The sequence below is a fragment of the Sphaerulina musiva genome (assembly GCF_000320565.1).
Source record: "Sphaerulina musiva SO2202 unplaced genomic scaffold SEPMUscaffold_6, whole genome shotgun sequence".
In the NCBI taxonomy this organism is placed as follows: domain Eukaryota; kingdom Fungi; phylum Ascomycota; class Dothideomycetes; order Mycosphaerellales; family Mycosphaerellaceae; genus Sphaerulina; species Sphaerulina musiva.
In genome coordinates, this window is record NW_016017388.1 from 1,670,003 (window position 1) to 1,696,970 (window position 26,968).

The following is a 26,968-nucleotide window of genomic DNA, read 5'->3' on the forward strand; positions in this document are numbered from 1 at the left end:
GCATTCCGTAAAGCCCTTAAAGGGCTATGTCTTAAGGCTATCGACTATTGTAATTAGTAGCTCCTTACCTCTCGAGTAGGCTCTGTTATTTTAACCTACGAACGATATCCATTTAACGATACTACCTATATCTATTCTACTAATAGTAGTGTTAGGGACTTTAATAACCAACGATTGACCGTATTATATACCCTAGTTCTTAGGTTAAAGGTTAAGTACGATAATTAGAATATCGGACAACGCGCGTCTGTTAATAAGTATAGTTAATTAGAGGCAGAGATTAAGGTATTAATTAGCTATAAGATTACACTCCTTTAGAATATATAGACTAAAGCCGGCTTAGTTAATAGTACTACTAGATTCCTTTACAATATCGAATAGGCTATCGGAACGACAACCCCTTGCGAAACGCTGCCTTACTATCTTATTATTAGAATTAAGAAGACTAATTATACTAGACTCAAGCTTTAAGAGATCGTAGGGGATTATATAACTATCCCTATCTTCCGCGATAAGAGAGCATTCTTCTATAGTAGAAACGAGTATTATCGTAAACAACTCCCTATCTATGTAGTATTCGTAATAACAGTATATAAAGCGTAAGGTAGAATACTCGACAGGGCTTGAATTAGTATAATATACAAGGAATTTACGCTAAGATTGCGGTATATAGCAGTTTCTAGAGTAAAGACTATTAACAATCTTATATTTAAGAACTTCTCGCTCTTTACTAATTGCCTTAGACCTACTAGTATTGCTCGTATTGCCGATATCGAACGCCGCTAAGGACAGCGCCTACTACCTAACAATACTAGCGGCAAAGACACTTAAGATACGTATATTTAGTCTCGCTAGACTACCTACGATTCTTAATAATATAGCTCTATTAACGAGCTTATAAATTAGTGCCTAGATAAAGATTATACCGTAGGTCTAGGTAATACCGGCCTCGAATTTAACATGAATAACTTCATTCGGTTAGGTAGGCAGAGGTAGACGCCCTGCTCGAGATAATAAAAACGAACTAATAATAGCTAGCGGGCTCGGTAAAGAGACATAGTAAGAGCAAGGACATATAGGTAGTAGTAACTCGCTTAACTTCAACGAGAATAACTTCATTCGGTTAGGCAGAGGTGTCTAAGACGGCCTATACGAGATAATAAGGATAAATTGATAATAGCCGGCGTCCTAGGTACAGACATACAGTAAAGGCAAGGCGATAAGGACAATAAATGCGGAGGCTACTATCATTAGCGTTATTCGGATAGCGTAGTAAAGTCGATAGGTTTTTAGCGCCTATATAGGGTATATAGGGCATATAGGACGATAGCGATAAGAACACTACCGACAGTAGGCTTTGATTCGATAGACTAATACAGACTAGAGATATACCCCCATTTATGTATATAAATACGAAGATAGTGCCAATCGTCTTAGAATCAAAAGATCGCGCTGTATAAAAATTGCTAATACATGACTTTTATATATGCACGTCGCGTATATGGAATTCGTAGAATTCCGACGTTCCGCGTATATTTAGGTACGGTACACAATCTACGCGGAGGGTATAAACTAAATTCCGGCGGAGAAGACGGGCCCGCCTGTAGGACATATTTAATATGTCTGTAGTAATAATTCTTACTACAAAATTAACTATATGGAGTATATAGTATAATGAAAACGGAGTTTCCTATCGCCCGCGCGGCATTCAAATACTATCTAGATTACTTACTTATAAGAGCGGAATCAAAAAGTAAGGTATAAACTAGCGTATATAAGAGGTAGCGATACTGTACTTTACATTTAGGGAAAGTTTAGTATAGAAATACGGAATATACAGGGCAGTAAACAACGGAGGTCTATATAGCTCGCGATAAAGATCTAAGGGTAAAAAGCCAAATTGTAAGGGTATAGATACAGGAGAATCTATTAGACAGTAGTATATTTCAGGAAAAGACAGTTTACCTTTCTCCTCTGTTAAATTCTAGAATCGATCTAGATCTAATGTTGATTATAAAAGATCATTAAACCAACTACTAGCTAACCGATTCTATTAACGGCGGCCTACGCTAAGCTTTACTCTATACTAGGTAGCTCTCCGTCGTATCTCTCTATCTCGTCTCTCCGTCTCTCGTCTCCCTATCTCTCCTCTCTACGTCCTTATCCCTTGGAATCCAATAAAAATTTTAGTTGTATAAGCTTATAGACCTTGTTTTAGAGTATTCTAGAACTCTGGAAAAACCTGTGTTCTTATCTCTAAAGGTCTTTGGAACTACTTATACTCGTGCTTATGTCTCTAGAAATCCTTTCAAACTGCTTATACCATCACCTCTATAAATCTTTGGAACCGCTTGTAATTATATCTCTAGAGATTTTTCGAGCTACTCGTATCTTGTCGCTTTCTATTCTAGTCCTTAGAGATTCTAGTCTGAAGAAATCTAAAACTGCGAAATAATCTTATCTCTAGAAACATCTGGATCTATCGTTTAAGAGTTACAAAGGTTGTAATAAGTCTCTCCTGGCTAAAACAGGGTCGCCCCTAAAGCATAGGACTGCGTTTAATAATCATAGAATACTATCGTTTCCTTCTAATAATAATAACCACAATAGCGACGAGGATATTATCAGACGCCGCTAGCTTGACTACAATCAATTGTAGCACCACTATATCAGCTTACATAAGGATCTATCTTCTCTTGACATACCCTTGATTTTCGTCTATAAAGCAGCGTGTTTAAGAGGTAGCGCAAGTCTACTGTATGATTATGTTCTGTTAGTATCGAGAGGCAGTACTTACAGCGCAGTAGCGTGCGGAACTAAATAGGCTGTTTATACGCGAGTCTAGAAATTGACATCTCCTTAATTTTAGAGCAGAAACTATAGAATAACGTCTACAAGGTAGCTCATATAAGAGGTAACGCTTACGCATCTTCTAGGAAACTCTGGAAACATATCTCTAGGTAGCTAGCTATACGTAAGTATACAGCTTTCGCTCTATTAGTGACTAGACTCTAGGATGTTCCAGGTTTCTTGATTATCAATTATCTTCTCTTAAGAGATTCTATTCTATTCCTGAATACTTCTAATAACTTGTAAGCGCTTATACGTACTATAGAGTAAATTTACGCGTATAGAATCTTCTAGTTCTACTATAGAGAAGATACAAGCAAGGACCTATAGATTTTCCTCTGTATAAAATTCTTATACTAAATATCTTATTTTCTCTTTAATCTACTCCTATCCCTTCTACTGCTATTGTGCCTACAATAAATATCTTACGCTAAGATAAAATGAGTTTCACCCTATCGATTTTTAGGATCGGCTTCTTCTCTAGATGTCGGATTAGTTGAGAGTATAACTGCCAGCATTCTATATTCTATATCTATAGCATTTAACTGGATATTAGGTACTTAGAGAAGCTCAAGGTTCATTTTTATAGCCTCTATAATCATTAGAGGTGTATTATTCCCTCATTTATTAGCTGAATTATTGCCTACTGATCTTAGCGTAAACGATAATCGAGCTTACTATCACAAAGAGGCTCTAGAATAGAGTACTCTACTTTTCGGGAATATTAGTATTATAGGAATACCAATAGCACCCTTCAAGATAGGCAGTAGAACGTAGTATATAGAAGAAGTTATCTTTATATCAATATGTAATTATTATGGCACCGTATATCATATATGTCTCTATGAATATAGCTGAGAAGTGTACTCTCTAGAGCTTACTTCTTTTCTGGACAATCGTAGCCTCTTAATATCTAGTGATAGGAACACTGGCATTTCTAGAGGCTACAACTACCTACCTCTAGAGATTAGTAATGATTTTTCGGCATTGCATTTTCTAGTATGTATATCTTTGCCACTTTACAGTGACCTCTTTTTTAGTTCAAATGTTTAGCATCTAAGCTATAACAAACTGCATAGGCAATTCTTGACTATATAATTGATTGTAGGGTTAAAGCATTGCATACATCTATAGAGACGTATATAAGCTACCGGAGCTGACTGGCATTTGTTTCGTCTAGAAGATATAGAGCTTATCCCTACACTGCGAATGTTATAGCTCAGGATCTCTACGCAGTACAACAGATCGAGCTCTTAGTGTGCCAGCTAGGGAAGTTTCGCAAGTAGGTAGCTATAGCACTCCGCTCTCAGAAGATACAGAGACTCGAGATGATTACTCGTCTCTACTTTGTACTTCTCGTCTCTACCTTGTACTTGACAACTCACTTTGTACTTGTCGAATCTACTTTGTACTTGTCAACTCTATTAGCTATAGATACTGACTGATACAAGCTCTTCTTAGCCCAACATAAGTTCCTGGTCAATGTAGCTCGCCTAAGCTTGGCCGAGGAGCTGCCATGATAAGCTTTGTGTACAAGCTGGGGAAGTCCTGTGAAGCTTGAGTCGGGGCTGACGGCGGTATAAGATGTTGCCGGCCGGCGGTAGTATCCCTTCTTCTGTCTGGAATTCTGCTCGTCTCTCCATTCAATATGGCTGAACAGACTTGGCCGGCCTGGCCCGAGTGCACGGTTGACGACGCTGAGACGGGAGATGATCTGGTCCAGTACAAGAAACTCATTGTTGACAAGTACGGCCAAGAAGCCTTGACGAGGAGCTGGCTGAAGACTTGTGAGGAGTTGGAGGCATTGACCACCCGAGTATCTCGGCTTGGAACAGCAGCTGTGCCTGTGGTCCAATTCGAAGATCTGTTTATGATCTCGCAAGAGCGCAAGAGCGAATTGAAAGCCACAGGTTGTTTCAAAGTTGCCGGCGTCGTGGCAAAGGACCAGGCTACCGAATGGTTCCGGAATCTCAAGCAATATGTCGCAATGAACAAGCAGTCCATCAAAGGCAAGGTTCAAGTCTAATCATGAAGGGTGGGTGAAGCAGCGTAGTAGACTGATGTTTCACAGGCTGGCCGAGGGAGACACCTTTTATCCTCAACCTCTACTATTCGCCTTCTCAAATGGCGGCACGCTCGCACCCGAACATACTGAAGCTGAGTCGCGAGCTGAACAGCTGGTGGCACAGCTCCGGCGAGGCTGCGACAGATGAACCTCTGTCGTATGCCGATGGGGTACGCATCCGGCCTCCAGGAGTGCCATTTCCCGGACTTGGTCCCCATATCGACGCAGGTAGCTTGGCAAGATGGGCGGATCCAACGTACCAGGCATACTATTCCGCAGTATTCTCGGGACATCCGGAAGACATGGACAACTATGATCTGAGCCTGCGTCAGAATGCTGATCAAGCTGTTTTCTCTGGTAAGAAAACGTCGAGGACAAGTAGGGAGGAAGAATAGAACGGGATGGAACGGCACTGACGATGACCACTCCAGGCACTGCTCATTCGACAGTGTTCAGATCCTTTCAAGGCTGGACTGCATTCAGTCCTGCAGCACCTGGCGAGGGGAGTCTGATGCTTTACCCCAACGTGAAGTGGCAGACCGCATACCTGCTGCTCCGGCCGTTCTTTAAACCGCCAGAGGATCCCGAAGATGTTCTAGATGCCTCCAAATGGACATTCGATGCCGAGACTCCCTGGTTTCCTGGCACGTCCAAGGGAGACAGCCAGCTGCTGAGTCCTTCATCACACCCTCATCTGCGACTCAAGGAGTGCATGGTCCCTATTCCTGCCATGGAGCCTGGCGATACAATCTGGTGGCATGCTGACATCTGTCACGCTGTTGAGATAGACCACAAGGGTAACAACGAAGCCTGCGTGGCGTATATTGCCGCCACTCCATCTACGGAGCAGAATAAGCGGTATATGAAGCAACAGCTACAGGACCTGAAGACTGGAGTTCCGCCACTCGATTTTCGTCATAATGAGTGCGCTAACGAGAGGACCTTTTGTGGATTCGAGGGTGAAGCTTCTGTCCTCAGCGACGAAGGGAGAAGGGCGCTTGGATTTGGCTTGGTGTAGTGCTAGCAGAGCGAAGGTCGAACACCTCCCGGTATGCAGCATCTATATGCAAGAGAAAGAGTCCAGCTCTTGATACTGCTGCGCAAGTCGCAAGGCGTGTCCGGCCTCCGGCCACATGTGAGGCCCCAGGATGTGAGAAAGGTTTCTCAAGTAGGTGGTAAATCCATTCCCGGCCAGAAAACGTCCTGCCAGTCGATCCAAGTACCGCCGATCTGATCCATAAAGTTGAAATCAACCTCGGGATGATTGAGAAAGTCCTGTAATGGAGGATTCGGCAGTGGCGTAGATGAAGTTGTCGTGCCGTTGCTCATTCCAACAGTAGCCACTCCACCTTGACCGAGTCCAGCAGCCGCATCAATGTTCTCGTATAACGTGATCTTGAGTGCATCAACATGCGTGCAAAACTCCTTCGCCCCAAAGTTCCCGCTTCGTTCAAGCTGTCGTAGAAACGTGCCGGCTAGGAGGAAGTCCTCACGGTCATTCGCCCAGCCAGAGCCTTGCAGCAGCGCTGATAGTACCAAGACTGTCGCCGAGGAGAAGAGAAATTGCATGTGAAAGTAGTCAAAGGTGGGAAAGGTGCCCTCAGCCCACGCTTGCTTCAGCAGAGCCATGGACTGCCGAGCGCATCGGATACAGGCCGTGGTCAACGACAATGCCGAGTCGGGAAAGTTCTGCGCAGGAGTGCTGTCGTGTGCGAGATGTGGTCGGCGTTGCTTGAAGAGATGTAGCAGAATCGGTCTGGTAGTCACAATCACTGCTTGGTTGAAGGCCAAGTGCAGATATAGCACATGGTTCTCCGGGTTCGTCACAGCATCATCTCCTACGTTCAATTTCAAATGGTCTGGTAATCCATCGGCCCAGTCTCGCAAGGCTCGAACGGCCGCTTGCACGCGTTCCGAAAAGGACGTGGGCTGTCGCTTTCGCACGTACAGAGTATTGACAGCGTTGTTGAGCATTCTGGCAAGACGGACGGACATGATGACATACTCGAAGTCTTCAAAGTCACCACGGACCTCTTGCGAGAGACCTGTATCCGAAGGGAGTCCAATCTCGATACTGTCGTCGGGAATGGAGGGTGGCCAGCCGATCTTCGAGGCCCAAAGTCGATCGAATCGATATGCCGTCCACCACAGACGACATCGATGTTCTCGCATGACTGGGTCACGCAGCTGCGTCTCGCCGACCTCGATGTGGAGGCCGAGGATGATGCACAGTCGAAGGGCATGGCTGGCGAGAAGAATGGCCGTATGTCGTCGATTCATGGAGGAGGCATATAGGGCCTGCGATCTCGTCAGTCTGGGGCTTTCACACTGCCGGCGGGAAGATAGGAGTAATCAGGTACCATCAGGAGATGCACTTCCACCAAGTCCAACTTCGGTCGTTCGCATGGCATATGTGCAAGTTGCATGGCTCGGGCCCAGTACTGCGCGCCTGGGAACGGCTCATTCGGAAGCACACATCGCGAGGAGAAGGCCTCTCCGAGGGCAAGCAATGCCCAGATGCGGCACTGAAGAAGCCAGTCGCACGACGTGGGATTGGAAATCAGCTTTTGCACATCTTCTTGCACGACACTTGGTCTCGAAATGTGCCAGTTCTTGCACGTCGTCTTGAGCGCGACGTCGACGAGAAAGCGCAGTCTGGAGGCGCTCGGCAGCTCGATCGGCTGGTCTGCAAAGGCGCGCAGGGTATCATCGCTCATATAATGCACGCGTGGGATATGGCTGACTGCGGACGACGATGCCGCCTGTCGCAGACGAGTCGCAAACGCAGCATCGGCCGCTTCTCCGACGTGGATGGGAAGATCGACATTCTTGAATGAGACAAACCAGGGACGTTCTTCAATCAACGGGTTTCTGTCGGCATTATCTGCTCTTGGTTCGGATGGAGTCTGCTCGGTCGCTAGAGCTGCTGCGCCAGGCGTGCTCAGAGTAGACACCAAAGCAGCGAGACGCTTGTTCTCTGCCTCGAGCCCGTTGAGATATCGCTGACCGACCTTGACTTTCTTATTTCGGACGGGATATATGCATTCGAGGTTCGAGTCCGCACAGCTGGAACATGGCGGACCTTTGCCGGTGCATTTGACTTTCTTCTTGTGGCATTCCTGGCAGCTATCCTCCCCTCCCTCATTAATGGTCGAGGAAGATATAGACGAGGCTCAGGAGATGTTCACTCACGCAATAATACGCTTTTGAGGCGTCGTGGGCTCAGTAGACAACGACATTTTCTAGACCTCCGCCTGAAGTAAACAGCTTCGGTAAGCAGGATGGCAAGCCGTGGCGATGGGAGACTTATTCACCGAGAAGAGTGGAGACGGCCGGATTCATCCGCAGCGTTCAAGCGAATCGTTGCCGTTGCCATTGCCATTGCCATTGCCAAGAAATACCTTTACCTGGAATGATGGAAATGGCATCCAGAAGAAGAAGAAGACTCGACTGTTGCCCCTTAAGGACTGTCATTATGTTGAGCTGGTTACTAGCAGCAAGACGGGGACTCTATTCACTTCTACAACAAAAGCACGACTACACCTCATCAACGACTCCCGTATCCTCTACATCATCCATCTTCAGCCTAGGAGGCCTTACCTTAGGCTATAATGCCTCAAGAAGTGCAAGATTTTCCCATCAATTCTCGTCACGCCTGGATGCCTCGTCACAGTGTCAAAGGCCGCCGAGGTTCGTTACGATGGACCTGCGCTGAAGTACGGTGATGTCTTACGCCGTAGGAGAATCATGTTGATAGAAGTACTACGCCTTGGCGGTAGTCTTTACAACACGACTATCTGCCTAATGCTGCGCGCGATCCGCAGGTGGTAAGTGACCGGATCTGGTGCGGTCAACTATAACCCCTCTCTGTAACAATGTAGCTCTCCGAGGCCGACGGCGCTGTCTTATCAACTTCGAAAGTTTACAACATCAGATGGAAATACAACAACCACGCGACAAGGGGCTCGATTGGCTGCTATTTGACTTGTCTAGGTCTCATAACCCAGGTATATCCCCGCGATGCTCTCATCTCCAGCCACGTGAGTTTCCACGAGTGATTTGCCTAATCGTCTCCAGTAAAGATCCTATATATCTCGAATCTATACGCTGTGAAGACTACTAGATACCGCCGCTGCCTCGACCCACATCTCACGACGACCATCCGAATATTTAGGAATCGTATCGACAGAGCACTACCCAGTGGAAGCTACCTGTAGACTCTCCATAGCACCACTTCTCCGAATGCAGGGTCAAGCAACCAACATCTTCTTATTGCAACTCGCCAGGAATTGGGACCAAAGAGAGGATTCCTGACAGTCGACTGCAAGGTGGCAGCACTGGGAGAGAAAATTTCATCACCATGGACACCAAAATTGTCCTTGATTCCGCCTTGATCGCCAGCTCGAAAGCGACAACTCGCCGCGAACACACGCTCACCATCCGCCAAGCCTTGGTCAAGCACCGCACCGCCGTTCTCTGGGCCATTCTCTTCTGTCTGCCCAATGTGATCATCGGCTATGAACCCACTATTGTGGGAACTCTCGTAGGCGTGCCAGCCTTTCGCAAGAAATTCGGATATGAGCATCCAGTCGGCTCGGGGACATACATTCTCGCTCCATCGTGGATCTCCGCCTTTGCCTACGCCCCTGCCATTGGATACATGCTCTCGGCTCTATGGAGTGGTTGGTGTGTGGATCGCTTCGGACCCAGGAAGACACTGATTGTGGCCATGACACTCTCGTTTGCCACTCTCTTGCTCGAGGTGCTGGGGAACAGTGCGGCCACCATCTTCGTTGGGGATCTGCTGACCGGCCTGCTTGTGGGCGGTTGCCCGGTTCTCGGCCCTGCATACATCTCGGAGATCCTGCCGGTGTGTTTGCGTGGAATTGGTCTCTCCTGCAATAACCTGTCTCAAGTGCTGGGCTCGCTGATTGGCATTGTGGTTCTGCGAGGAACAGAGAGCCGGAGTGACAAGTGGGCGTATAAGATCCCATTCATTACGGAATATGCATTTCCCCTGATCTTCGTCGTGGGTGCGTATCTGGCGCCGGAGACGCCATGGTCTCTCGCGAAACGAGGTCGATTTGAAGAGGCAAAAAGGTCTCTCCAGCGGACGGGCTACCAGGACGAAGTGGAGGATACCCTGGCTCATATCAAGGAAACAATCACTCTGGAGTCCGAATTATCAGCGAGCACCTCGTATGCGGACTGCTTTCGAGGCACGAATCTTCGACGTACTGCAATCTGTGCCATTGCATATAGTGGTCAATTCTTTTGCGGCATCAATCTGGCGGCATCTTATTGCACATACTTCTTCCAACTGGCCGGCCTCTCCACGGACCGATCGTTTGATCTCTCCTGTGGTCTGTTCGCTCTCGGCGTGGTCGGCAACATCCTCTCCTGGCCATTAATGACGATATGGGGCCGAAGAGATGGCTATATCTGGACATGCAGCCTCACCACGCTCCTGATGTTCATTGTGGGCTTTCTCGGTCTGGCCTCAGACTCCAACAAAGGCGCCATGTACGGCAAAGCAGTCGGGCTGCTCCTGTTCAACTTTGTCTACAACATTGGCCTGGGCCCCATTGTCTATGTTCTCATTGCCGAGCTTCCGAGCACGAGAATCCGCGGAAAAACGCTGGGCATCGCATGTTTCGTACCCCATGCCTTTTATATTTCGATCACCGCCGGCCTGCCGTACGCCATGGATCCCGCCAAAGCTGGCTGGGGCGCGAAAGTCGGATTTCTGTTTGGTGGTCTCAGTACCTTGGTCGTTCTCTGGGCATTCTTCTATCTTCCCGAGAGCAAAGATCGAACTTTTGAGGAGCTCGATGTGCTCTTTGAGCGCAAAGTCTCTGCTAGGAACTTCGCTCGGACCGATCTGACAGACTTTGATCGCACTGAAGTCATGAATGGCACCGTGGTGGTTGAGGAGTCTGTTGTGGAGATGAAGCACTCTGAGAAGTCTGCAGAAGCGTAATGTGATCGACCTTCTCCGAAAAAGAAGGAAAGAAAAAGAAAAGAAAGAGAAAAAGTAGAGCCGCCTCATCTCAAAAGGGGAGGGAGGCAGGGGAAGCAAGGCTGAGCGCGATGTGCATTGCGAACCCCTAAAATGTCGCCCAGCCAGATGGGGTGGTATGGCTTTGACTGGATTGGATGCTCTTTCCACCAATGCAGTCGTTCGGTAGTACAGCTGCACATTTCACAGCGCGAACTTGGCAAAGTCACACCACTACCTACATCCTGGGAAACTGTACGGAAGAGGAAAAATCTTACTTCGATGCATATCCGCCATAGCTGCCTGTTGTATCGATTAACGACTGGGTATCATTTCTTGCTCAAATTAGCGGCACATCATTCAATATGGGTGGGTTCATCATCCATCACTGAGCGCGGTTCTCAAAACTCCCTTCCCTTGTCCCCAGGCCCCAAGGCGCCTGCACCCCATACCCCCACCAACCCCCAGAAACCAACTCTCCAACCTCTCACTAACCCAGCCACACCTTGGCCCCGCCTGGTCCGCAGCATACCATTCTTGGCTTTCGTGGTGGTCTCGCCTTCAGTGTACATAATGCCATAGACTGTGCCCCACACGCCACTGTAAGAAGCAGGCTCCACAATCATCTTCATCTCAGGGTCCGCCTGCTTCAAATGCTGCACCTGCGCCCTCCTGACGAGCGTTTCCAAAGGCAGTCGAATGAACAGTTCTGTTAAAGTGGTACTGAAAGATGCCAGAGACCACAAGGAAGGGGTAAGTTCGGGGGCTATGCGAAGTTGTCTTCGAAGGAAGAGTGGTGTTGCAGCGGAGAAGACGTTCGGAATGAGGTGATACAGAGCTGTGGGGGTCCAAAGACTCGCTGGTGCGAAAAAGGAGGGAAGGCGTTTGAGGTTCGAGACGAGGCCTCGCTTGCCTTCTGAAATGGGCGTGACAATTAAACGAGTCCGAACGAGGTCGAGTGGGGCCAGCAACAAGCCGGTCAAGCAACTTGCCAGGCCAATGACCAAAAGTGAGCCGAGTGGGTTGGGAGAATCGGACAGATCAATTCCAGAAAAGCCAGCTCCGCCAGACATGGTCAAGCCAGGCGCCAGACCTCCTTGTTCTGGCCCTACGATATCTGGTAGACCTAGTATCGCCAATAGCAAACCTCTGATGAAAGAGTCTGTAGTTCGCAGCAGAATGGAATATAGAAAGGTGGTATTGTTTGCTCTCCAAAGCCCCACAGCACCGGAAGTATTATACAAGGCCGACACAGCTTGCATGACACTGTCAGGCTTCTTTATCCGTAAAGACATATCATCGCTCCCGAGGCCGGGTTGAGTTCTGTTCCGTGGACGAGGTGTGGGTGAGAGATCTGCACTATCGCTGGGCGGAGTCCGTTTCCGCCGTCGTGGTGAGCGGCTTCGCGGCGCTGTTGCGGAGAAGTAATCTGGAATGCCATTCTCTTCATCGTCGCTGTCCTCTGTGGTGTCTCCGTCGGTCTCTGTTTCGTAAGGGTTCCCGCCGCGGCCTCGGCTCGTCGTCGTACTCTGCCCCGTCGTCGTCCGCTTCTTCTGTGCAACTCCTAGACTCTGCTGAGACTGCGGAAGCGACACCTGCAAGAGAGTCTTGGCCACGTCAAAGGGTTGTGCCAGCACGATCGACGTGTAGCGCCATGCGAGAGTATCGAACAAGCTACGGGTATGCGACCAGGCCTCGCTAGTGGTGGAGGAGATGTCGATGTCGGGGAACAAGTCTCGCGCCGAGGTGGAGAAAGAGGAGGTGTCGTTCAAGCGCGAGGTCGCGTGGATAGCTGACGCCTGTGACGGCGGTGTGGAGGAGGCGGCGGCGGCGGCGGCGGCGGGAGATGGACCGATGGAGGGCGGAATATAGTATGGGCGGAGAGGATTGGGTTCCCTCGACGGCGCCATTGGGAAACGTTGAGTGTCCATGGTTCTCGTTCTTACATGCTGTGGTGGAGGGGGGGAGGAGGAGGAGGAGGAGCTTGGTATAGACGACAGCTACCTATGTAAGGTAGGGACCGTATGTAGTGTAGCATGACGCTGCTCGCTCTCGCTTCCATTCGCTGGGATGCGGGAGTCCGACTCGCCGCTCCCTCCATCTTGGCATCTCCCATGGTCCTCCAGTGTCTACAAGACAAAACAGCGATATCACTCCCCAAACAGCAACCAGAATGGCTTCACTCTGCACGCGCTGCTCCCTCCGTCTGCAACGGCAATCCCAGCCGTCCCGTCTGATCACGCGCACCTTCTGCCAAAGCACCACCCGCCCGGTCGAGTTCCCGACTTTCACGCCCTCCACCAATAAAACCCTCAACGACACTCTCGCCGCCTACCGCGATAAACATCTCGTCCCCGCCTTTCTCACCAGACGCGAGCAGCAGCTCATCTTTTCCCCCCACAAGAAAGACTACCTGAAAGAGAACCCCACCACCATCGAATTGGGAGGTCAAGAAATCAAACTACAATGGTTCGACCGTCACACTGAGCGGCCTGCGAGGATGAAATTAGTGAAAGCGGCGCTGGAACAAATCTTCCAAAGCAAAGATGGCAGAGATTGGGAGAATGTTGCGAAGCTGCTACAAGCGCTCAAAGAAGTCCACAAAGCGCCGTTAGAGGAGAAAGTACAGGATAAGATCGTCCGCAAAGCGGTCCGTCAAGGACAGATTTCGCAGGTGCTGAAGATGCTGCAACACGCTGATAAGACAAGCATGTCTTTGAAGAGCGGTTTGGTGTTGAAGACGTTGGTGATGGGTGTGAGAGATACGGCGCAAAGGAGTGGATGGGAGAAGGAGCATGTCATACGAGCGCTGGAGATGTTGCAACGCATTGCGCAGTTGCTGGAGACTGAGCAACATGGAGCAGGAAGAAATATCGTGGAGGGAGATCCGAGGATGGATCCGTTCATTTTGGGAGTACAGCTCGAACTCGTCTCTGTCTACGCATATAAACACAACCAAGGTGTTGATGAAAACGAGACGGTTGCCAGATACGCGGATCGCCTGCTATGTTCGATTGGCGAGGAACAGCTCGATGCTTCTGTATTGGAAACAAAGCTGGTATTGAGAGAGCAAGGTCCGCATTCGGAATTTCAACATGCCGTACCTATCTTGCACGGCGTGTTCTTAGCCAACAAGATGCTTGGGGAGGAGATGCCTCAAGCAGAGGAGGCTCGGCGTCTTATTGCAGCTTACGAGCATACACTGAGCGGACTGGCGGCAATCTTAGAGGGGAGAGCGCCGGCTCAGGGCTCTTATGATCATTCTGCGCTCGAGGCTTGGAGGAGGATGATCCGCGACTGATGTGGTTGGCGCAGTTGCACGTGGAGTTCGACGCGCTGCGTGCATCCTCGACGACGTGTCGTCAACTCTTGGAGTTTGTGGCAGAGGCACATGTCTAGTGAGTCTACAGACGATATCTACAGATGCGACTCCCTGTCGCCGACAACATTCCGCGCATGTTGCGTAGTAAGGTAGTTTGATGCCACACAGAAGCGACCTGGGCCATCCTGGCGACAGAACTGGTGGACGCCGGGCCAAAGGTTACCTCCGTTCCGATTACTGCTTCTCTTTCCGTGTACAATATGCGTGTGTAGCAGGACTGGTTTCCAACAATCACAAGACAATACTCTGCTACTTTTTCCAGGTGTGATGGTGCTCGAAGCCTGCGCGCCCACCCAGCGATAAAGTCCACAGTACCTCCTATACCTGGTACAGATGATGGACTAATGCGCCAAGCACAACGCGCCCACAGGTTCTAGCTCTGCCCTCAACTCTCACATCCAGGCAACCAGGTACTCGGGCCTACTCTGGAATCGAGTGCACAATCGCACGTGGATCAGTCCGCGGACAAGACACGATGATGTCGTGGTTCGCCGCTCGCAAGGGTCTGCCAAGGCTACGATCCCTCTTGGACAGCCATACTCCGGTGCTTCTCTTGGCGAAATGGTATTGGCGTGACGCAAGGCGGTTGAGATAAGAGTCGCCATGGCGTTTGGCTGAATATTCGCAATTTCTGCGGCCAGGATGATGTCGACGTCTTGGAATAGGAGTATGTCCCAAGACTTGCCTCATGGGTCTGTGTCATGGTCGGCGGGTATATAGACCTGCTTGTGTTCCTGAGCAGGAGGAGCATCCCAAGAGCAGAAAGACATATTCAATCAAGAGAACCAACATCCCACAGCACGACTACTCCACTATCAATAACACGCAACCAACATGAGCATCTCCGACAACAATATGAACAGTGCGTCGCACTCCGTTCACATGCCCCAGCTCTCAGGCCCCATCCACAAGACCAGCAACAACAACAACAATAACATCCCTTCGCAAGACGTAACTCCGTCTCAAGCCAACACATACCCAGAATGGTCGTCCGGCGAGTCAAGAGCAGCATCATCTGGCGCAGACGATGAACCATCCTACACTTCCACTCCAGTCGACTCCAAGGGTTCTAAAGAAAGCGGAAACACACTGAGTGCATATGACCGTGACACCTACCTGTCTCCTTCTAGCTCATCGAGCAGGAGCCGAAGCACATCGAGAGGTGCCTATGATGTGCACCGCGTCAGCCAGGATGGCAGAGCTTCTGGATTTCCCGAGGACTCGGAAGCGAAGCACCGGAAGCTGATTGACAAGATTATGGGCCACAAGCTTGCACCGAGCTTCTTGCAGTAAGGAAATTAAGGAAATTTTGTGATTTAGAGAGGATGTGAAAAGACTTCAGGGGAGGAATGACAACACGATAAAGCATTAGCGCGTGCACAGCGATGAGCAAGGGAACTGTATCACTACCGAACTAGTCAAGTAATGATATGTTATATCTACCAATCAATCTGTCAGTCAGTCTGCATCAGTGGAAAAGCGTCAGCATGTAGTTCATTAGGCCTGCTGTGCGGTTGCACCACCTAGATCTTCATCATCGCTAGCTGATGACCATAGAGATCAGAGCTTTGCTCCATCTTTACCTGGCGGCGGCAAGATCGTGATGTCCTGGAACGGTACTCCCAGGAACTGATAAATGAAGTGCCACCTGAAGATTCAACATTAGCTGCCTGACCCCGACATGCAGTCATTTAAACAATCGAGCAGACGCAGAAACGAAGAAGTCGCCCACGCAGAGAATCCAACATACCGATCACTGCCAAAGAAGCTCTCCTCTCTCCCGTCCGCATTCGTCACAAGCAACCAAGGCGCACCAAAAGCCCCCTGGTCCACCAATCTCGCCGTCTCATCGACCAACAACTTCTTATACTTGGCATCCACCGCTCCTTTCATAATCAACTCCACCTCGCCCTCTCCAAAATACTTTCTCAGCACTTCCGCCAGAACATCCACACGACTCACATCTCGATTCTCCCCCCCAATACCCCACAAAGCCTCCCAGAGCCCCCCAAAAGCGTCTTCATACCTGTCATACTCGCACTGGTCCTTGGCCACCAGCATGGCGCGCATGGGTAATATACTCATAATGGGAAAGAAAGGCGGAGTTTTCATGGCATTCGGCGGGAGACCGAAGTACTGCATTCCACGTGGAAGTTCGAGTTTGCTCAGACGGGCTTTGGCAGGGAGAGTCCAGGGGGGTTTATTTCCCGATCCGACATTGATGCCTCCGAGGAAGATGGGATGGATTTCCACTGAGATGTTATGCTGGGAGAGGGCGGGGCGGTTGCGTCGAAGATACAGATAGGCGAAGTAGGACCATGGGGAGTCTAGTTACGAGGTATGAATTAGATATTACAACGAGGTGAAGATGTCATTTTATGGGTTTCTGTAATTGTTACGGGTTGATGCTCGAGGACACAGAGGGACAGAGGAGTAGGAATGTGGCTATTCAACGTACTGCAGTCGACATAGAGGTCTATCCTCCCACCATTGCCCGTGTTGGTGCTCATATTCTGAGAAACTTCAATTGTCTTGCAATATTCATATTATTGATTGAGCGAATTCATGTGAAGTTGGAGGCGGCAGCTTAAGCCGAGGATGCTCCGAGGCTTTTGCTTCTAGATATTATAGCCTCACCTCCCGAGGCCTGGCTGGGACGCTTTGCTCTTTATGCTACCCCTGATGCGATGCTGTACATATCTATGTTTACATAACGCCCTTTTGGGTCCTACAGACTGTTCTCGCCATTACAACTTGACCTTATCCGCTTGGCCTCGCCACACTTGAGCAGCTTGCGAGAACATGTCCCTCGCCTTCACTTTGCTTTCCAGTCTAGCACACAGCAAAAAGGCACCACTCAGCTTTCGGTGCAAGCTGTACGTCTCCTCTGGGGGTGGCGCGAGACGTTCCCTTAACATGAGTCCAATGTTCTGCCGGACGCGATCCGTCACTGTCTGGCCTCTGAAGTCGTAGACTTCGGGCGCCGAGGCCACAAAGGGCTCAGCGAGCGTCAATATGGAGTCGACATGTGCTCTCAGCATTGCTGGGCTCTCATGCCCGGTCAAGTAGCCGAGCTGTATCGATAGATCTCGGCAGGCTTCACGGTCGCTCTTAGATGCGGCAATGAGCAGTTCGCAATACGGCTCTACGAACTTGTCGGGAAACTCTCGACTTGCTCCAAAGTCGAGAAGTTCGATTTTCTTGGTTTCTCGATTGTACAAGAAGTTGGTCCAGTTCGGATCCGTTTGCATGAATTTGAATTCCATGAGTTCGCGTAAGCAGAGTCGCAGAATGTTAGAACCAATCCAGTCTCGCTCGTGTTGTGTCAGATCCTTCACCTTGGTCACACCAGTGCCGTGAAGGAACTCGGCCGTGAGAACGTCCGGCCCAGAGGCTTCGGTATATACCTTGGGCACCGTAAAGATGTCAGTTTCGTCGGCGAGGTGCTCGTCGCGGAACTTGATACAGGCCTTTGCTTCCCGTTCATAGTCGCATTCCCAGCCCAGTTCGGTGCGGGCATTGGCGATGGTGCGGTCCAGGAAGAGGCCCTTGGGTAACAGTTGAGATGCAGTCAAAAGGAGGGAGAGGTTGTTCAGATCAGAGTCAATGCTGCCACGCACGCCTGGATACTGTACCTTGACTGCCACGTCGACCTCGCCAGCTGGAGTCTTCAGCACCGCCCGATGCACCTGTCCTATCGAGGCGGCAGCAAAAGGCTTCTCGTCAAACGAGCTGAACTTTTCCCTCCACGCAGAGCCGAGATTCTGGCTGAGAACCTTGTTGCGTTGTGAAGCAGGCATGTAGTCGGCACTATCCTGCACTCGCTGCAGGACAGCGTTGATGGTCGGAGGCAGGACCTTGCTGTCCTGGAAGCTCATCATCTGGCCCAGTTTGAGAGCGGCGCCACGCATTCGACTCAGCTTCGCCACCAGCCGGTTCATGTTGGCTTCGCTGAGCATCAAACTACCAGTACTACCGCCTCCAACGAGTCTGCTGAAGCTTTCGCCTACAGCACCAAACGCCATGCTGGTGGCAAGACCGCCGTATTGCCAGATGCGGCCAAAGCGAGTGGCTGGTACTCGGGACTCGCGCATCTCATAGACTTTGCTCTGTGTTGGCTGCTCACCAGCACTCATCGGAGAGCTTGACCCTGGCGGCGCAGCAGCATTAGCGAGTTCGGAGGCGAGATGCTGCGTCTCTGCATCTCCCGCACTCTGGCTCTTCACGGGTTCCGGCTGAGCAGCAGCTGGTAGAGGAGCTGTCTGACTCACAGTTTGTGCTTCCCGTCGCTGCTTCGCCTCTTCCTCTCGCCGTCTTTCTGCCTCTACCATTTCAGGCAACGGTTTGGGGGCCATCTTCTGTCTCTTTGCGTAGGGGTTGGTGCTCTGGCCAGCAGATGCACCGAGCATCTTGGATATCCGTGGACTGTGGAAAATCTGATCAACCCCGTCTGGCAGAGTCTCAGGACTGGCTGCTTTTGCTTCTGTAGGTGATGGGTATACATCTTGATCCAGGTCTGTTGGTGGTGAATCTCCCTGCGCCGACTCTGCATGTCGTGGGAGCTTCGTTCGTGGCAGAGACGAGAGCTCGGGCGAAACTTGGTCTGACCGCTGGCTGAAGGTGTCGCGTCCCGGGCCAGACTCTTGTAAAGGTTGTGTATCTGCTGCTCTCGCTGGTATCTGTGCCTCTGACTGCCGTTGCTGTTCTCGCTTCCTCAGGCTGGCCAATGTGCCATCGTCCTGTTTCGCTGCCCCCAACCCAGCATTTTTCGCCGCCGTCTTCACGTCTTTGGTGATGTTGTCGACCTCCCGCGCCGCCGCCTGACCCTGCCGCCGCGCATATTCCACTCCATCCTCGGCCTGTCTCTGCCAGCTCGGCGTGCTGTCACTGAATCGCTTGGCCAACTCGATGGCAGCTCCCACCGTCACCGTCACGCGGTCCGTCTGGCCCTTGACGGCCTTTGCTACACTCGACGTTCGCGTGAACAGATCATATTGTTCTTTGCGGATGCGGTAGTGGCTTTTTGCGATTGTCCCGCCAGCAGAGACCAGCTTGGCGGCATCAATCAGCCGCTTCCCAGACATGGTCAGGGTATTGATCTGTCGTTCATTCTTGTTGACTGGAAACCAGAGTTATCTGCTGACCTAGTGCTGGGAGAAGAATCATGCAGGTGTTAAGGTATTGTGAATTTGTGATATTGTCAATTTGTTGACCTCCCGTCGTCATCGACTACGCTTGCCGAATCGAGACAAATCCGCTCATATCTACCTCCTAGACCCAAACCACACTCACAAGGGGGCTACCTATTCCTCTCCCTCCTGCCCCTCCCCCTTCTCCAACATCCTACCTGTATAGTAGGACACAACTGCAATAATGTCATGATCGGCTACCTACTATCATATCGTGCCGACTAATCGACTCCATAACCTAGAATGAACTGTCATATTCAGCCCCCACTCTTGTCGGCCGGCAATTGATGCCGTTTCGGCGGACGGGGTGGAATCCCCTATCAACAAATCGACTGTACCTCTAGCATCAATACCTATACCCACTGATAGCTTGCTCAGAGACATGATATGCGCCGTTTGCACCTTGACCTTCTGCTTAAAGCCTACTAGACCTGCTACTTTGAACCTATTAGATCTGTCCTGCTAACAAGATGGGAGAGGTATCCCTTGAGGAGACCAAAGCCCCCTGGAGTGAGGTGGTCAAGCTCAAGCGAGACAAGCAGGCGAGAGATATTGAACAAGGCCAAGCGATCGTCAGTGGACTTCAAAATCACCATGTCGAGTCAATTACGAGCATCGATAACGTGCAAACATTGGCCTCCAAGATTGCTATAGGAGAGCTCAAGGCACAGGATGTTGTTACGGCATATATTCGAAAGTATGTTTATTACCCTAAACGACTACTCTCCGACCGCTAAGTGAACACTGGGGCTAATTGGACATGACAGAGCAATAACGGCCCATACCAAGACCAACTGCCTCACCGAAGTCTTCTTCTCTCAGGCTATAGAGCAGGCCATAGCACTGGACAATCACCTGCAAAAGACTGCCAGTACCGTAGGACCACTACACGGGATACCCATCACGCTGAAGGACCAGTTCGACGTGCGAGGCCATGATACCACACTTGGCTATGTCGGCAGATCGTTTCGTCCTGCCATAGAAGATGCTTTGCTGGTGCAGATTTTGAAGCGAGCGGGAGCTATAGTCATCGCGAAGACAAATCTGCCACAGAGTATCATGTGGTGCGAGACCGACAATCCTCTATTTGGCCTCACGACGAATCCAATAGATTCCCAACTCACACCCGGCGGTTCCACAGGAGGCGAAGGCGCCCTGCTTCACGAACATGGCAGTCTGATCGGCTGGGGAACCGACATAGGCGGTAGTGTGCGCATCCCCTCTCACATGATGGGCTTGTATGCTCTCAAGCCCAGTAGTGGTCGGTTGCCATATCTCGGATGTCAAGTGAGCACGGCCGGACAGGAACACGTCCCGTCAGTCATTGGACCCATGGCTCGGAGTCTCGAGTCGATCGAAAGCGTGACGAAGATTGTCATCGAAGCGGAGCCCTGGAACGAAGATCCCACCTGTCACCGTCTTCCATGGCAGGGACATGTCTATGCTGAGATCCAGTCTCGTCCACTCGTCATTGGACTGTTAGTCGACGACGACCATGTGCGGCCACACCCATCAATCTCCCGCGTCATTCGAGAAACTGCTTCACGTCTGCAGGCCGCAGGTCACACGATTGTGCCATGGACATCGACACTCCACACGGAATGTATTCAGATCATGGATGCCTACTACACAGCCGACGGCGGCGAAGATATCAGAAGATCAGTTGCAGAAGGCGGTGAGCCCATGATTCCTCACGTGGAAGGTCTGGTCAATCGAGGGAAGCCTATATCCGTCTACGAGTACTGGCAACTCCATCAACGAAAACGCGCAGCTCAAGCTGCATATCTCCAGAAATGGAACAGCATTCTGGATCCTTCCACGAAGAGAAGAGTTGACGTTTTGCTGACGCCCGTGATGCCGCATCCTGCAGTCAAGCATGGAGGGTGCAAATGGGTGGGTTATACAAAGGTGTGGAATCTGCTGGACTATACCGCCGTTGTTCTGCCAGGAGGAAAGGTGGACAAGCGTATTGATCGGGTGGAGGAGGAGGAGGGGGGATATGAGCCGAGAAACGAGACTGACAAGTGGAATTGGGAACGGTATGATCCTGTCGCAATGGACGGCCTGCCGATTGGGATACAACTTGTTGGACAAAGATTGGAGGAAGAGAAGGTTTTGGGAGCGGCGAGAGTTGTGGACAGTGCGCTGGGGCGTGGGAGGTGAAGATGATGTTGGTCAGCTCTGCGTGCAATGCCATGCATAGGTAGGTAGGTACTGGAGAGCAGCCTCGAGCACTGCTCCCATTCGTGTATCCATCCGGTGCTGAGTGCTCAGGTACTATACATCTTGCAGTGGACCAAAACCCCTGATTCTCGGCGCAGGCTGAGATGGGGAGAATGGATATACCTTTTTCATTGAATGAATGGGCGGTGTAGTCGAGGTCTGGAGCACAAGCATTGGCGATACAGCTCCGTTCTCGTACTGTAATCACTAGAATAGGTACCTCCTACCGTACCTTAGTCAGTATATCCGAGCGCCAAGCAGACCAATTTCTCGCGGCCCCATTGATTCCCAGCTTCTTCTTCTCCTCCTCGCCTCCTCCTATCTGGCACCACTCGACTCCATATTTTTCATGTTTCAATGCTGACCCCCAGTCGCCTCGAAGAAGTCATGTTCAACCGTCCAGCGTCCCTACACATCGATATCTTCACTACCTATGTACGAGTAGGAGGGATGTAGGCACCGGATGAGTCTCTCCTCCAATCCTACAATCCTCCAGTCCTCCAATCATCGCCATCTGAAACGGCCTAGTAGCTGAGTCATCCACGCTGGCGTAGGTGGGATGACTGGTATAGTACAGTAGGGGCCCAGAGGGAACATAGGTACGCTCAGAGAGAGATAGGCAGGTCAGCGTCTTACTCTTTGCGCACCAGATCGAGTTCAGGGTCATGGTCCGATACAGTGACAGTTCTAGTTCTACCTGTTGCGTTTCCTATACAGACGCATCTTATAAGACGTGACCTCCTAGGGCCAAACGGTACAGTCGCTCCGAGATGCGAAGAGTGAGACTCTGACTGTAAGACGCTGTAGCGGAAGTAATGCGCCGTGAAAGACATGTCCCCCTGTCGTAGGTTTGCACTCGGCTTGTATGGTTGTACCACATGTGCCTGACCTCCTTTCTCCCTCAACAACGCCTACTACTGGCCCGGACTCCTCCCCTCGTCCCATCAGATACCATATGTAAGGTACCTTACATGTAGTTGTGAGCGAGGATACATCCACGACGAGAATACCGGATAAAAGAACAGCAGAAAAGCAAAAGAAGAAGAGAAGAGGATATGGATATGGATAGCGTGCCGAGAGTGTGCACTGTGCATATGCGCCTAGACAAGCCTTTTACCTCCTAGAATGTCACTAATATAGTTCCACCGGACACTGCCCCGCTGACCCGCAGTGTTATATCGACAGTGGATGCTTGACAGGCCAACACTCTATATCAGACAGCCCGGCCTCGACTACGCACGCGATGGCCTCGTGGAAGCAATATCAACGCTGGAATAATACTCCCGTTTACTCGTAGCGAATGTCAAGAACCGAGTGAGTTCAGGAGAGGGACCACAGAGACACTTTTGCTCTTCGGAAGGTGAATTCTCCCTATATGGAATAATGGAGTAATCATGGGCCATGGCGGGCGGACGACCGGGGCCAGATCGTGCATGCCGAGACGACGAGTGTTATTAATTTGTTGCGATCTCCAGGACTGGCCGGGATAATTGTCTACTGTAGTCTACATACAGTCTTGTGCCTGATTCTCGCTCTAGCTCACTACGAAAAAGCACGACTGTCGGCTATCTACTGCTCTACACTACCAGCGAATGTAACCTGCACACTCCGCTCTCCGTCTATAAGGAGAGCTGATTCGCACTCCATATATGCATTGGAATACTATTCCGGCCTATCAATTCCCCCTTCTGTCTGACCTTCACTTACACTCAGGTACTACTACGCCATCTCCCTCGCAGTAGTCGTGCAAGATGAAGTCCTCGTGGCTTCTCACCTCGCTGAGCACTGCAGCGGCAGCCCTCACTCCGGCCGAGTACCTGACTTGGGCCGCTGATACCTATATCCGGGAAGGCGTCAAGAAGGACTACCACTACACCACCTCCGTCCTCTACACCGGCTATGAAGCTGCCATCGCGCTGACCGCAAACGAGACTCTGGTCGACTGGTATCGGTCGCAGATTGATGATGCTGTCGTCCTCCAGAACGGGTCTATTGCCAAATGGAACCTCACCAAGTACTCCCTCGATGATTACCGCATGGGCAACAACTTCCTATGGTGGTACAATCGCACGGGGGAAGCCAAGTACAAAAGCGCCGCAGACATCATCCGGGAGCAACTGAATCGCCATGATCGAAACAAAGAAGGAGGTTTCTGGCATCGAAACCCAACCTACCCCAATCAGATGTGGTTGGATGGCATCTTCATGGCCGACACCTTCTACGCCCAATGGACCAGCCTGTTCGACTCGGCTAATACCACTGCATGGGATCACATTGCGTTACAGTTCGATCTCATCGAGGAACACTGCAGAAACCACACTTCGGGACTGCTGGTCCACGGATACGATGAGAGTAAGAGTACAGTGTGGGCCGACCCCGTCACTGGAGCAGCACCAAACGTCTGGAGTCGAGCAGTCGGCTGGTACTTTATTGCTCTGCTCGAGGTCATTCCGCTCTTCCCTGCGACGCATCCTGCCAAGGCGAGACTGCAAAAGTACTTTGTCACTCTGGCGGAAGCCTTGAAGAGTCACCAGTGTTCCGAGTCAGGAGGTTGGTGGTTGATTATGAATGATCCCTATCCGGGAATGGAGGGCAACTACATTGAGAGCTCGGGAACTGCAATGTTCACTTATGGCTTTTTGAAGGGTATCGCCGATGGGTATCTGACTGCTGGGGACTACTATGCCAGTGCGGAGAAGGGGTATACGCTGCTGACAGACAAGTTCGTCCTCAACAACACGAACAACGGAACCATGCGAATGGAGGGCACCGTGTCGGTGGGCAGCTTGAGCGGTAACGGGACATATGAGGTAAGTCTTGCAATTCTTCTAGTGATTCCTTTTATCATTGCTCGCGTGGCTTGACTGACGACAATGGAACAGTACTATATTGGCGTGCCTACTGCTGTGAGCGACTATAAAGGCGTAGGGCCTTTTATGTGGGCAAGCCAGCCTCTGCTTCATCTCCAGTAAAGAGGTGCTGCGACCTCCTCGATCTGATCATGTTCGAGGTGTACACGAGTTGTTAAACAGTTCATCAGTACATTTACAATATTAGGTATGAGCAGACTCTAGGCAATAATTCTGCACAAAAAGTCTTGGTTGCTGTCGATACGGTACCACATCGCATCGCGACATCGAGTAGACGAGTGCATGTGTGACATCTGCCCAAGAGAGCCGCTCCGTTGACAGTCTTCGCACTCATCCCAGTCGGAGCTTACCACTTACCGTCCACACCAATGATATTTACCATACAGCCCATATCATCTCCTCCACCAGGAGGTACTCCAGCATACTGTCCAGAGAAGAAGCCCGGGACAGGGGCCGACGACGTATTCACTCGCCATGCCAGGAAAGGACTGCAGAGATGGTAAGTTGGTGGGATTTTGCTTCTAGGAAGAAGGATGATACGAAACGAATCTTGTTGTAGGGTGAAGTCCAGAGTGATGAGCAGAGAAGTAGGAGGTACATGTAGGAGGTAGAATACAAAGGCGAGATTGTGAAAGTCGACGATAGATATCGGCAAAGCGGCTACCGAGGGATGATTGGGGCGATGATGTAGTTTGAGCGATGCCCCTCAAGTCGCCTCCCGTCCGAAAGTGAAGAACAGATACAGAGTGCTTCAATTAGTAATGATACCATAGTCACTTTCACTACATCTACATCAATGAATGCCTTCTTCTTCTTCTTCCCCCGTGAAGCAATACTAATTGTGCTTCACTCTGTTTCCCATTGATCAAGTCGTACAGCACTGAACCTACGTATACAAAACAGTGTTATTACCCAACCGATACAACACCTTACAGTCTGTTATATATACCTTCACCATCCAAACCATGGTCCCCCAACCAGACAACCCCGAACCAGCCCACCACGACATCGACTCGATGCTCTCCCGCAAATTCGGCAAAGAAGTCGCCAACTACTTCTCCGGCTCGCCCCTCAACCGCGTGGGATTTCTCCGCGCCGACCACCAATTCCTCTCCCAAGCCCTCAAACACCCTTCGACCGCATTCCTCCTCTGCAACGAGCTCCAACCTCTCGTCCAATCCGGAACCGCACCCGGCAAGGGTCGTCTCCAATATGTCAAATACGAAGACGTCCAACCCGTCATCGGCTCCGATCCCTTTGCCCAATCTGAAAAAGAGATGCTAGACGCCTACCGCAGCGATCAATACATTCCACAAATGATCTTTCTCGGGCTCGACGAAAAAGTCCCCGAAGGAGAAGGCTTAGCATATCAAGCAAAGAATCTCTACAAAGGAGCTCCCTATTTCGCCGTGGACGTCACACCGCGTCCACAAGCAGATGCGAGGATTTCAGAAGCCTGCAAAACTCTCATTACACGGCTCCAGAAAGAACAAGGCTTCGAGTTTGGGAAAGGTCGAATTATGGATATTGAGCCCTCGGATGCAGCGATTTATGCCGAAGCTCGCCAACTGCTCGATTGGAATCAACGGAATCCCTTTTGCGCAGCATGTGGCCACAAGACATTTTCCGTGCACGCAGGTTTCAAACGGACCTGTCCGCCCACGGATCGCGCCGCAGATGCGAGTGCAGTGGAACGACCGGCGTGTGTGACACGCCATGGAGTGTCGAATCTGTGTTTTCCCCGGACGGACCCGACGGTGATTATGGCGGTGATCAACCACGCGGGAGATAAAATTCTGCTGGGGAGACAGAAGCGTTGGCCACCATATTGGTATTCGACTCTAGCAGGGTTCGCCGAGCCGGCAGAATCGATTGAAGAGGCGGTGCGAAGGGAAGTGTATGAAGAGGCGGGGGTGATAGTGGGTAGGGTGATTATTCATTCCACACAGCCGTGGCCGTATCCTGCGAATTTGATGATTGGAGCGATTGGACAGGCGGTGGCGGGCGATGGGGAGAAGATTGATTTGGGGAATGATCCTGAACTGGATGATGCCAAGTGGTTTTCCTTTGACGAGGTCAGGCATAGTCTCAGGGTGGGAACGAGTGGGTTGGGAGAGGATGCGGGACCAGAGTACAAGGAGGGCGATTTGAGACTTCCTCCTTCGACGGCTATTGCGAATCAGCTCATGACTGCTGTGGCCAATGGCTTCGCGTCGGGAGACTCGAAGATGTAGCTCTCGTCTCCTCAGCGGAGCCTGTGAGAGCCGGTCAGAGGAGAGGGTGTTGCCTTTCTGCAGAGGCAGAGAGAAGGATGCCCAGATCAGTCGTGAAAGAAGAACTTGAAAGAGCCACGTGATGGACTTCATTTAGACCATGTACAGATTCCGATTT

The 26,968-nt window shown here is 50.6% G+C and overlaps 11 protein-coding genes across 11 annotated transcripts; 7 read left to right on the forward strand and 4 right to left on the reverse strand.

Annotated features, from left to right (window-relative positions):
• Positions 1-4,470: 4,470 nt before the first annotated feature.
• SEPMUDRAFT_164493 (DUF1479-domain-containing protein) lies at positions 4,471-5,933 on the forward strand (the record flags this gene model as incomplete). Its single annotated transcript, XM_016908118.1, has 3 exons — positions 4,471-4,859; positions 4,922-5,272; positions 5,347-5,933. Exons 1-3 carry the CDS (start codon positions 4,499-4,501, stop codon positions 5,931-5,933), a joined length of 1,299 nt encoding a protein of 432 aa, XP_016760350.1. The 5' UTR covers positions 4,471-4,498.
• A 146-nt stretch (positions 5,934-6,079) lies between these two features.
• Positions 6,080-8,303, reverse strand: SEPMUDRAFT_134121 (Fungal_trans-domain-containing protein; the record flags this gene model as incomplete). The annotated part of the gene is made up of 3 exons (XM_016902610.1): positions 6,080-7,213; positions 7,276-7,981; positions 8,230-8,303. 3 exons carry the CDS (start codon positions 8,301-8,303, stop codon positions 6,080-6,082), a joined length of 1,914 nt encoding a protein of 637 aa, XP_016760351.1.
• A 972-nt stretch (positions 8,304-9,275) lies between these two features.
• On the forward strand, positions 9,276-10,895 carry SEPMUDRAFT_45421 (general substrate transporter; the record flags this gene model as incomplete). The annotated part of the gene is made up of 1 exon (XM_016908967.1): positions 9,276-10,895. The coding sequence occupies one exon, from the start codon at positions 9,276-9,278 to the stop codon at positions 10,893-10,895; it is 1,620 nt and encodes a 539-aa protein (XP_016760352.1).
• Positions 10,896-11,171: 276 nt separating this feature from the next.
• Positions 11,172-12,823, reverse strand: SEPMUDRAFT_67930 (uncharacterized protein; the record flags this gene model as incomplete). Its single annotated transcript, XM_016909798.1, has 1 exon — positions 11,172-12,823. The coding sequence occupies one exon, from the start codon at positions 12,821-12,823 to the stop codon at positions 11,315-11,317; it is 1,509 nt and encodes a 502-aa protein (XP_016760353.1). The 3' UTR covers positions 11,172-11,314.
• Positions 12,824-13,086: 263 nt separating this feature from the next.
• SEPMUDRAFT_46779 (uncharacterized protein) lies at positions 13,087-14,214 on the forward strand (the record flags this gene model as incomplete). Its single annotated transcript, XM_016909012.1, has 1 exon — positions 13,087-14,214. One exon carries the CDS (start codon positions 13,087-13,089, stop codon positions 14,212-14,214), a length of 1,128 nt encoding a protein of 375 aa, XP_016760354.1.
• SEPMUDRAFT_67933 (DSBA family oxidoreductase) lies at positions 13,218-16,805 on the reverse strand (the record flags this gene model as incomplete). The annotated part of the gene is made up of 3 exons (XM_016909799.1): positions 13,218-15,943; positions 16,046-16,622; positions 16,754-16,805. The coding sequence occupies 3 exons, from the start codon at positions 16,803-16,805 to the stop codon at positions 15,856-15,858; spliced, it is 717 nt and encodes a 238-aa protein (XP_016760355.1). The 3' UTR covers positions 13,218-15,855.
• Positions 15,130-15,588, forward strand: SEPMUDRAFT_109011 (uncharacterized protein; the record flags this gene model as incomplete). The annotated part of the gene is made up of 1 exon (XM_016900761.1): positions 15,130-15,588. One exon carries the CDS (start codon positions 15,130-15,132, stop codon positions 15,586-15,588), a length of 459 nt encoding a protein of 152 aa, XP_016760356.1.
• Positions 16,806-16,876: 71 nt separating the features above from the next.
• SEPMUDRAFT_149956 (ABC1-domain-containing protein) lies at positions 16,877-19,455 on the reverse strand. Its single transcript, XM_016905873.1, has one exon. The coding sequence runs from the start codon at positions 19,377-19,379 to the stop codon at positions 17,043-17,045; it is 2,337 nt and encodes a 778-aa protein (XP_016760357.1). The 5' UTR covers positions 19,380-19,455; the 3' UTR covers positions 16,877-17,042.
• Positions 19,456-19,954: 499 nt separating this feature from the next.
• SEPMUDRAFT_67939 (acetamidase) lies at positions 19,955-21,647 on the forward strand (the record flags this gene model as incomplete). The annotated part of the gene is made up of 2 exons (XM_016909800.1): positions 19,955-20,181; positions 20,252-21,647. 2 exons carry the CDS (start codon positions 19,955-19,957, stop codon positions 21,645-21,647), a joined length of 1,623 nt encoding a protein of 540 aa, XP_016760358.1.
• A 1,568-nt stretch (positions 21,648-23,215) lies between these two features.
• Positions 23,216-24,679, forward strand: SEPMUDRAFT_164499 (glycoside hydrolase family 105 protein; the record flags this gene model as incomplete). The annotated part of the gene is made up of 2 exons (XM_016908119.1): positions 23,216-24,517; positions 24,590-24,679. Exons 1-2 carry the CDS (start codon positions 23,459-23,461, stop codon positions 24,677-24,679), a joined length of 1,149 nt encoding a protein of 382 aa, XP_016760359.1. The 5' UTR covers positions 23,216-23,458.
• Positions 24,680-25,406: 727 nt separating this feature from the next.
• Positions 25,407-26,961, forward strand: SEPMUDRAFT_149957 (uncharacterized protein). The gene has a single exon (XM_016905874.1). It carries the CDS (start codon positions 25,543-25,545, stop codon positions 26,809-26,811), a length of 1,269 nt encoding a protein of 422 aa, XP_016760360.1. The 5' UTR covers positions 25,407-25,542; the 3' UTR covers positions 26,812-26,961.
• Positions 26,962-26,968: the final 7 nt, after the last annotated feature.